The sequence below is a fragment of the Diadema antillarum genome, unplaced genomic scaffold (assembly GCF_040938485.1).
Source record: "Diadema antillarum isolate AM-2024a unplaced genomic scaffold, OU_Dant_1.0 seq00002461_RagTag, whole genome shotgun sequence".
Lineage (NCBI taxonomy): Eukaryota > Metazoa > Echinodermata > Echinoidea > Diadematoida > Diadematidae > Diadema > Diadema antillarum.
Window position 1 is genome coordinate 81,991 of NW_027273068.1, and position 11,420 is coordinate 93,410.

General features: G+C 41.3%; 1 protein-coding gene across 1 annotated transcript; it reads left to right on the forward strand.

Moving 5' to 3' along the window:
* The first annotated feature begins 2,092 nt into the window (after nucleotides 1-2,092).
* Nucleotides 2,093-10,972, forward strand: LOC139714831 (ras-related and estrogen-regulated growth inhibitor-like). Its single transcript, XM_071626486.1, has 4 exons — nucleotides 2,093-2,255; nucleotides 2,728-2,784; nucleotides 9,168-9,241; nucleotides 10,430-10,972. The coding sequence occupies exons 1-4, from the start codon at nucleotides 2,093-2,095 to the stop codon at nucleotides 10,970-10,972; spliced, it is 837 nt and encodes a 278-aa protein (XP_071482587.1).
* The last annotated feature ends 448 nt before the right edge of the window (nucleotides 10,973-11,420 follow it).

Genomic DNA, 11,420 nt, shown 5'->3' on the forward strand with positions numbered 1-11,420 from the left:
GTGGTACTTCTGTTTACCGGTACTGCTGTGCGATACTGTATGGTTTTGTCGTGTGGTACTGCTGTGTGGCATTGTCTAATGGCAATGTCCCAAAATACCACAGGAATATCCTGTGGTATTTTCCTGTGGTACTTGCTGTTGTATTTTCTCAGGTTTTGCTGTGTGGTACTTCTGTGTGGTATTCCTGAGTGGTACTCCTGTGTGGTATTGTCCTGTGGTAAATGTCCCAAAATACCACAGGGATGTGGTATTTTCCTGTGGTACTGTCTCGAGCGTATGCAATTCACAATCGGCTCGCGAGCGTATATTGAAAGCGACATATTCGTAACTCTAACGTGGAAGCAACGCGTAAAACGCAACTCAAGCGCATTGAAAGCGGCCCCAATCGCCCACGAAAATTTCTCAGGAACCGACCATGAAGGAAAAAAAAAACCCAAAACGAAAAACAGTCCAAGGATGTGGAAATTGAGAGAAACGTATAAAATTCATTTCACCATTAACACCAGCATGAATCTTCTTTGTTTGGATTGTTTGTTTTTCATTTACCATTGTTACTCAATGCAAAATGTTTAAGTTGCAATTTTTGCAAATACCTTCATTAGCTCATTGTCAGATATGATTTGTATTTGTATTTGGAGACCTGTTCTATAGTATACAGGCGTACATATAATTTACCCTTTTAACTGAACGGATGACATAACAGTGCAATTCACACCAGGTTCTATCTGGTGTTGTTCTAGAATGCGAAGATGTAGGAGTTGTTGTGAACAGAGAAAATTTAGAACATGATAATTGCCAAGTACAATTTTAAGAAGAAATGGAAAGCCCTCCTCATCTCATACCTCTCTCCACCTCGTATCGCTGACTAAGTTCAATATGAATCAGATTGGCCTTACTGGACGTAATATGACTGGGGAAGGAAGAAAAGAGAGAAATCTACATGCAGTGAATATGGATATTGTGTATCTTTTACCAAGGGAATGGAAATGGGTGCAGAATGTAGTGCAGATGGTATGAAACAAACAAGGAGAGAGAAACAGTTTTTTAGTCATAAGTATGTTTTCAAAGCAGTCTCCAGCAAAAACTCGTAATATTTTGTTGGGAAATGGGATTATACTTTATGGTATCGCATCGTACGAAACGAACGTTTATGATATCAGGGAGGTGGGCCCACCTCCCTGGTAATATCTAGCACATTCTGTTCATGTAATCTGCAGATGACCTCATGAGGGCGCATCTAAATGGGAAAAAGGTCCACTTATTCTGAAGATGACGTGATGGCGAACAATGCTTTGACGCGCGAGGATGGGACAGACGTTGTGTGCACGTGGCATCAGCACTAAGTTGCCACCAAGAACTAACCAATAATGCACACGACGAACATTGGCCGTCTCGCTCAGAACTGATGCTCGTGGGAAACGTTTCAAGTTAATTGGCTCAACTGTGGTAGGGCATCTACAAACACATATCCTACGTGCCTGAAAGTGAATTTGATTGATTGATTTTTTTTTTTTTTTTTTTTGGGGGGGGGGGGGGGGAGGGGCGTAATTTTAGTTTGGCTTCACTGAGATAAGATCTGTCAGTGTGTTTGAAGCCATCATTTGCTGGAATTACAAGCCACCATGTATATTGAGGTGGCAGTAATAGTCATTCGATCTCTGACGTAAGCTGCTTTAGCTTCTTCTAGTTTGTCATATGAGGCGCTGTGGCACAGTGGATAAGACTCCTGACTCCCTATTGGGGACCCGAGTTCGATTCCCGCCCAGTACTTACATCCGTAGACAAGATGTTTTTACTCAACACGTCTCTCTCGACAGAGCTAGGTGTACAAAATGGGTACCTGGGGTAATAATAATGGCAGGGTTCTCTGGTACAGCAGTGGCAACACTGAAAAGGCTACCCTGAATAAAGAAGACGTTATTATTAAAAAAAAAGGGGAAAAAAGAACGCCGTCAACAGGATACGAACAAATGAATTCCAAAAATGAAAGGATCTAAAAGAACAGCGCAAAAAGTATTTAGAAAAGTGCAAGCTATTTTGTAACTCTCCACCAGCTATCCCTACAGGTTAAAACTCGAGAATCGAGATCATTATGAGCACACCGAGAAGACGTCGAGCCTCGACAGTGATACCGGGCTACCCGACCACGGATCTAGCTGACTCGACGTCGCCAGGCACAAAGAAAGATGACCCGAGTTCGGGAGGTTTGACGTTTCGGGTCGTTCTTCTCGGGGTACCTGGTGTTGGGAAAACAGGTACAGATCTGTCAAAAACAGTCATCTAAACAACTTCCATGCCAATGGAAAAGAAGCAAAAATATAAGTCATGAATCTATGCAAATACTGTAGATCATTACCAATCAGTACGACCAGGATGTACGATGATTATAATCATAAATCTAGATAGCAAAACTATGTATGATAATGCAAAATACAATTCAAAATTTGTGTCCCTGTTTTTCTTACTCTGTCAATCGAGTTTGGTTTTCCTATGTTTAGCACTCTGGCTAGTCACTTTCCCTTTACCTGAAGTGGTGAAATGATGTCATGGTGCTTGAAAGTTGCTGTTTCTGACTCAAGACATATTATTTAGAATTATGATCGTGCAAATGTGCAAAAACTGCTTGTAGTTATATTGATTGTTTTTGTTTTGTGTTGTTGTTTACTTCTAGCTATGATAGATTTACTGTCCATCTCACCATGTCATTTTTTGTTCAATACCCTCTAGCCATTACGGTGCGTTACACAACCAGGAGATTCATCGGCGAGTACGACCCCACTCTCGGTGAGTAGACCACCCAGTCCGCCATAGTAATGATTACAGACGCCATACTTTGCGCGGTGAAAGGAGTAGAATCACGGGGGCATTAAAACTCAAGAGGACATCACGGGGTGAAAATAAGATAATTAGTACATTATTACATATCACTGCATAGGCCTATACCCAGTATGTGACTTGACGAACAAAGTAGGCCTACTTGAATGGTACACGCAGCTTAGTCACACAGTAATGTACATGTAGTCCTGTGTTTTCAAATGAGTTGATTTAGCATGTGTGAGCCGAAAATGGCATTCTGGCCTTTAAAGTATGATACATGTACTCTGAGCTCTTCCAGCATTTGGTAGAGTTTTTCTCTTTTTTTTTTAGCTAAAAACGAATCTTCTATCTAGATTCAGGAGAGATAGCTAATTTTAGTGTTATGAGTAAGTACATGGGTGACTGTAGTTTCTAGTTTGTTCGTGGCAGATCCAGGGTAGCGGGGGGGGGGGGGGGCGTCAAAATGGATTAGGCGCGTTATTCCGAACATTTTATGGCGTTATTCAGAGCGTTCGTTATTCCGAAAAATAGATGAAGTTCGTTACTCCGAAGGTCCGTAAATCCGAAAATGAATTAAGGTTCGTTTTTCCGATGGTTCGTTCATCAAGAAATGAAATTGGGTTCTTTTTCATTCACATTACAAAAAGTGCGGTGACATCCTCCATAGGAAACGAGCGTTTTTAAATGCACCGCACAGAGCGCACAATCAGGTATAGCACATTTACACGGACTCTCGACTTTACGAACTCATACCTCCCAGAATATGTCTTTTTGCTTAAATGCACCTGGTTTTTACGAAAATCTAGATTTCAAACTTGCTCTACATACCTCATTTGTAGAGTTTTGTGAAAATTTTAAATCGGTACCTTTCGAGTTGAAAATTAGGTGTCATTTCTCACTCAAACGCAATCCGCTCTACGACAACACGCAATTTTACATTGACGGCGCGGTACCACGTGTGCCAACTGTGAGCCTGAAGGCCGTTTTGGAAGGGTTATTTTACTGCCATACCTCTTGTTTTTGTACAATGCACCTGCCTAGTGAGTTGCAGCAAATACTTAAGTGTATTTATACTGAGTTTGGAGGAATTTCGTGAAACTTCGCCATCGTTACCTTTTCAATATTCATAAACCATGTCAGTTTAGCCCCGAGTGAGTAACCCACCAATATGTTCATACACTGAAGCAATGGCGCGTCCCTGCGTGCTTCTCAGTTGAATACGCTACGCTGATTGGCTAAATGTCATTGGCCTTACGAGGTCGCATCGGGTCAACGCGTGATCGTGACGTAGCGCGTACGCAAATTCGTGACGTGAAAATAGGTGCGCGCGTCTTTATTACTATTCATATTTCATTAATACATTAGCTCAACGTAGCATTTGCGGCGCGTGATTGCATCATTAATATGTATTCTGTTACGCTCAACGCACTATGATTGGTGGTATGCAAGTGACGGATCTACGTCATAGCTCATTATCTGTTTGTCACCGTTCGCGTGTAGACTTTTTGTAATGGAAAGGTTCCACAATTTACATAATTTAGCCAAATGGACCCGAATATCACGAATAGAGCCGAATCTGCCCAGAATGCCCCGAATACTTCCCCGAATCCATCCGAATTCCATCTGAATACATTCCGAATGTGGCCCGAATGAAATTTGTCGGGGCACATTCGGGAGTAGTTTTGAAGTTATTCGGCTGGTTTGAACATTTCAAAACGAGCCGAATCCCTCCACGAATGTTCCAGAATCCCTCCCGAATTTTTACCCATTCTGGGAAGGAGAACAGAATGCTCCCGAATCCACCCGAATACGTGTATTCGGGTGGATTCGCAGCTGATTCGGCTCCGGTGTAACCGAAGCTTTAGTTCAGCGACCAAGCTGGGGATGATGCGGGTTGGAGGGGAGGATATACAACCCCTTCCCCTCCCCCTCCCCCGCACTGGGAAGCTTATGCATTTTTAGATTTGAAATTCAACGACCTGGTGGACACTTTGGGTGGAATATTTCTGAAAACTTTCATTCGACAAAGTAAGACAGTACGTTGGCGCTATATTTAAGTTGAATAAAAAATCGCTGAACAAACTAAGTGCTGTATATATTTTTTTTCATGATTTTCTCATTAACCGATCAAGTTATTTGAAAACCTAAACCCATTATGTATGGGCATTTGGGTCATTCTCAGAAAAATATTACAATAATGGAGGGAAAAGTCACAAAAGTCACCTTAACAAAATGACTTGATAATTGGATAATTATGAAACAACAATGCAATATATAAAGTGGCATACAAGAAAGGTAAGTAGATGTCGCATCAATTTGAAGTACTGACCGGATCAACTGAGCTAATAAAGGACATCGGTCGCATGCAATCTCATTTTTTTTTTACTTCGGGAAAGAAGTCGTTAAAGATGAACGTACAAGTAGGGGTGTTAATGAGAGATATCAGTATTTCTCAATATATACATGTGTATAAGAAAAACACACAAATGCTTTCAAAATAGTAAAACAACCCAATGAATAGTTTTAATTTCTCTTTTTAAATGAAAATATAACTTGTGTCATAATCAACCAATACACTTCTTTCATTCATTGTATATGATTATATTCACATTTAGGATGAGGCAACCGTAGAAATATGACATCTTTAACGTCATATCCTAAACAATATATGAAGAGCTTTCAACGAAAAGGCGCTAAATCCATTGAAAAATGATGGATTTAGCGCCTTTTGGAAGCAAGCTCTTCATATATGTTCAGTATGTGTAATCGATGGAAATCTCCAATCTAATTCTACATGCAGTTACAAATCCATTATTCACCCTTGTTACGGAAGTGAATTGAAATAGAAAGAAAAAACAACATAGAAAATCTTGGGTGATGTCCGTTATTCTAAAACAAACAAATTCCGTATGCATGGAAGTTCCTTAATCCAAAAATGAAAAAGGGTTTGTTTATCCGAACATTTGTGGCTAAATTCCAAAGATTCGTAATTCCAAAAATAAGTGACGTTTGTTATTCCGAAAGTTTGATATTCCGAAACACCCAATTCCCGTATACTTTGAGGTTCGTAAATCCGAAAATGATGCAAAATTCCGAAAATGAAATAAGGTTAGTGATTTCGAAGTTTCGTTGATCTGAAATTGAGATAAGATTCATTATTCCAAACATTCGTTGATTAAAAACTGAAATAAGCTTGTTTTTCCGAAGGTTCGTTGATCCTAGGATAAGATTAGGGTCGTCATTTCGAAGGTTCGTTGATCCGAAGATGAAATATGGTTCGTTAATCCAGAAACATAAGTACGGTTCGTACTAACCTACGTACTTACCAACCTTTGTCATAGTTACGGACCGTTGTCATAACGAACTTCTTGTCCTTTTTTTTTGGGGGGGGGGATTAAATAACCTTCCAAAAACGAACCTTATTTTATTTTCGGATAAGCGAACCTTCAGAATAACGAACCTCTTGTCATTTCCTGATTAATGAACCTATAGAATAAAGAACCTTAATTCATTTTCGGATTATCGAACCTTGGGAATATTGAACCGCAGCAATAACGAAGCTTATGACCTTCGGATTAATGAACCTCCGGAATAACAAACCTTGTTAATAAATGTAACCATTTTCTTTTATAATGCATATCAGACATGCCGGATCAGCTTTCTCTACATAATTCAAACTTTAGTCACATGAACTAAGTTTGACGAGCCGAATTGTATTACAAAGGTATCTAACGACATATTGGCCAAGATTAAACATTGCACATCTTTCATTTTATGGTTCCTGTTCAACCAAAGAAATGTAGGCCATCTTGAACTTCAGGCCGTAGTTACCCGGAGATGCGCATGCAAGTCCAATCTATCCGCAGCCAAGTTTTGAGCATGCCCAATTTTTTTTCCGGGTGAGTCGCGGGGATTGCCCGCAGAGGTCCATGCAGAACGCCAGTAGGAGGCCCTTAGCGGCAGCAGCTCGCAGGCAACTCCCACGCAGATGCACACCAAGATAATAACATTCTATGGGACTTCTACCATTCCTTCAGAGGAATTCCTTTACTGAGTTGTCAGCCCCCACTCGCCTGGCGAGCAGGTCACACAGAATACCCGCAAGTAGAACTTAAGAAAAGTGCGTTGAGCAAGTAAGACACATGCAAAACTCGCCTAAATCCATGTCCGCCCTCAGAAATTGTGCGGCACTAGTATGCTGGAAAATCCCCACAAGCAACAAGCCCGCGCAGCCTGTTGCCCGGAAAGGCGTGACAGGGACTAAACATGGTTGCGGGTAAAAGGATTTGCGTGCGCACCTCCAAGATACTACGGGTGAGATACGTGCTAGGTACTGTCATCTGCGGGTCATCTGCAGGGACCTCCGGGTAGTGAAAATTGTTCTTCCCAAGTCGCACGCAAGGCTTGCCCGGAAAGGTGTGACCAGGCCTTAAGAAAGAAATGCGTGCCACTTAATTGACAAAAACGGACGAAAAAGAAAGTAAAATCTGAAAAGAACCTGGGACACCTTCAATTCTAACTAAAGGCAAAAAGTAAAGGCTTGAGAATTGAAGTAAAAGCATCGCTAGCTGCCGATCACAGGTGCAATGATGTGCAGTTTATCTAGTAATTTATACAACACCTATTTAGAATGTAGCTATCCGATTGGTCGATTGCCCATCACGTGACATTTAGTGAAAAGTTCCATTGCACGCTCTGGCTGTCAGCAGTGCAATTTTGTTTGAGCAAAATGTTCCATTTCACGGCTCCGATGTCACAATTATACAAATAGTGAATGGTCACAAGTGCAATGGTACAATATTTCGCACGAGGTGAGAGATAGAGGCGCTCTATTCAACGAGGCGAAGCCGAGTTGAATAGTGCGCCTCATGTGCACGGCACATGTTTGTTTTTATACAACACCTATTTAGAATGTAGCTATCCTATTGATCGATTGCCCATCACGTGACATTTAGTGAAGAGTTCCATTGCACGCTCCGTCTGTCTGAGCAGTGCAATTTTGTTTGACCAAAATGTTCCATTGCACGCGCTCTGATGTCACAATAAACAAACATGTGCCGCGCGCACTCAACAATCACAAGCGCGCTTATAAGCGTGTACTTTTGTCACTCATTTTTGTAAACACCTTCGTTTCGCATACGTACGTATACGGTGACTGCGACTGTGAGGCTACTCATTCGTCTTTCACGGAAAATATTGTCATTTCTGTTCTAAATTCAAGAATATGTGAGTACCAAATCTGTTGACGTTCGAGGTGTTGTATAAAACAAAATGTGTATACATGGTCTTTAGTCGTGCAATGGAACCAGATTTCGCACTTGGTGAAAGATGAGGCGTACTATTCAACTCGGCTTCGCCTCGTTTAATAGAGCGCCTCTATCAAAATCTTGTACCATCGCACTCGTGACCATTCACTATTTGTATAATATTGTGTCACAGAAATCGTGCATGGGTGTGAAACTGTGGGAGGAAAGATAGTTTAGACTCTGTTTTTCATGTATTTTGCTATTTCTCTGAGAATGAATGAACCTATGTATAAGGTTGAGACCCCCTCGGTGACGAGGGAACTTTTTCATTACTAGGGTTGAAATTCAACGATCAGGTGCACACTTCTGTTGGAATATTTTGAGGAAAAATGATAAATAGAAAAGTGAGAAAATATATATGAAGGGGAAACATGAATGGGTACATTTTCATATATCTTTCACCTCATGCCCTGCGTGTGCGTCTCACGGGGGTGGGGGTGGGGAGGAGCAATAATGCCGTGTGTATTCTCACAATAGGATGGTGAGAAATGGAATATAAAAATAGAAGAAAAAAGCATATTCTGTAATTGTTGCCATGATTCTCTTACTTACAGATCAAATTATTTGAAAACAAAACATTCGAGTCTAAAGAAAAAAGGGGGTTAGAAAACACTTTCTCCTAGCTGCGTGTATATACGGCCACTGTCGAGTTTGGGTAATACTGGCTTTCAAGATAATTCTTTCAGCCAGTCTCTAAGAGTCATAAGACTGTCAACCACAAGCGTCAACGAAACGAGAGTGGGGGCTTCACCTATCATGGTTATTTGTGTGGCTCTGTATTTTTGTACAATATAAGATCTAAAAAATAAAAATCTGTTCCATTTTATGCTCGAGGAACAAAATTTTAAAATTACCTATTTATTTATCCTTTTTTTTGGGTGGGGGTGTTTCAATCCCATGAACACCCTCCCCCCCCCCCCCCCCCCCCCCCATTGATCTGAACAGAAACCTCGTTTTAATGGAAACAATAAATAATCATCCCTTTTCATCAAGATGAGGTCATGTTTGTTCACATGATTTTTTTTCCCACTCGTTTCTCTGAAGAATACCTCTGTCGATATAACACGAAGATTGACAGCAAAGACATCACCATGGAGATTCAAGATACAGCTGGTTATGTGAGTATTATTTGAGGTAATGTTTACTCTGAAGGCAGAGATATTTATAATACATATTATGGGATACATTGTATACAAATCACATTTTGTCATGTAGCTTGTAGAATCTAGAAGCTTTCAGATGAAGCCAATCTTATGGCTCATCGTCTCTTTTTAGAAGTCTTGACGTGTGTAAAATGTAGCTGAGCCAAAAAGAGTAATACTCAGTTCACAGAGTAAGAGATATGAGTTAATCTATGTACCATTCTCTCAACATCTCTAAAGTAACCTTTTCTTTATGATACTCCTAGATCCACACTGACTTTATACAGGAGCCACAAGACTCTCCTAGACAACAGGGGAAGAGTGTAAGAGGTTGTGTCAGAAACAGACAAGGGATTTACTAGAGAGGAGCGATGACAGATTTAGAAGAGCTCAAGGCAGTCGTATTGCCATTCATTAAGTGGATAATTCGAATCGTTGCCTATGCTGGGTTTTGTTTTGGCTGAAACTATACGTTACTTAATATGGGGAAAGAGTGTAACAGGATACACGCCATCAACGTTGGTTTGCACGAACATGGAGCAAACTCGGTTCGTAATGCTTATGATTGTGAGGGGACAATGACCGAAAGGACAGATCATCATTGCTATATTTATCATTGTGATAGCCAAATATGATGAAAATAACGATGAATGCAAAATTTTGCATTTAATAGAGTAACGATAAAAAAAAAATGTTTTTCAGTTAATCAAACCTTGCACAAGTGTAATCATAAATGGTCTGAAGGTCAAGATTGTCAACTTAGCTGTTATGAAGGGTTAAAACAGACCAATGCAAAACTAAAATGTCTCCAGTATGATTTCAGTGGGCTACAAAGTAAAACCCCAAACGGCACATTCATTTACTGACGTGAAAATATCAAGACTTTCGTTTCAATATTAACGACAGAACTTGGACGATAGATCTCTCTATCTCAATTTCCAAGACCGCAGCAATCACAAACTCATTGTTTGAATGCATTGAAATGAAGATAATATTACCCTGGTATATTGTATTTCTCTGCGGGCGTGGAAACCATCGTTGAAAGACGGGCGAAGGGTTCCCATCAACTATTAGTGAGGCTATGGTAATCATGGGGCCCGAGTTAGCAGGCCTAAGTCAGTGTCATCGTCGCATGTCATTTCCTCGACATTTGTCTTTCTGCAGGATGACTTTGGACATCGAAGTCGGTACGCGATCTGGGGAGATGCATTTCTATTCGTCTATTCGATCACTGATCGATCCAGCTTCGAGCATATCGTCGACTACAAGCGCTGTATAGAAAACGTGCTGCACACATCACAGATTTCTGGAGTGCTGGTCGGAAACAAGAACGATCTCGACGACGAGTATCGCGCTGTCTCCCATTTAGAAGGTGTCGAGTTAGGCGATGAGCTGGGACTGCCGTTTTTTGAGGTGTCTGCAAAGGACGGAGGACAGATCTGGGATGTTGCCGATGTCTTCGAGAATTTGTTTAGAGAATGGACGCGCAATAAGCAGCTGAAAAGAAAGTGTCGAGCGCGCGCTTCCCTTCGTTCTTCCACAGACTGGGCGCGAACTTCGCCTCCACCTTCTCCAAGTGAGTCGGAGGGAGAGACCTCGGGCCGCCCGAACCCCATAAAGAAGGCCGGATCGGCAAACATGAGAAAGGCTGTCAACAAACTCATTCTTATTCAGAGATTTACTAGGACTAGATTTTTTTCAATGTGAATGCTATGTAATAGCAGACTGTGGGGTTTTTTTTCTCCTCCTTGGAATAGACAGAAATTATACATTTCTAGTTTGTTCGATTGGGCTATGAAACTTCACTGTTGCTTCTGAATGGCAAGCGTAACATATCACGGTCTCCATCAAGAATGATAGAGAATAAGAATAAGTGGTATCCCTCGACCGAAGGGCACCAGTGATTATGAGCAAGGAGAACAATTGTATTACTATAGAGGGCTGACGTCCGCTAGGGCACGGACAAGCCTAGGAAAGGTTGCGGAAACAAATTCTGTGATTTCGGCACGCTGTCCACGTCAGACGCGGAAAGAGTGTGCGGATCGGCTTGTCCTAGGACATTCCTAGGAATCTTCGCGGATTGACTGCGAGGAGTGTCCTAGGAATCACTCAGGAAGAGCGCGAAATACCCCGGAATATGCTAATCGTTCCCGTA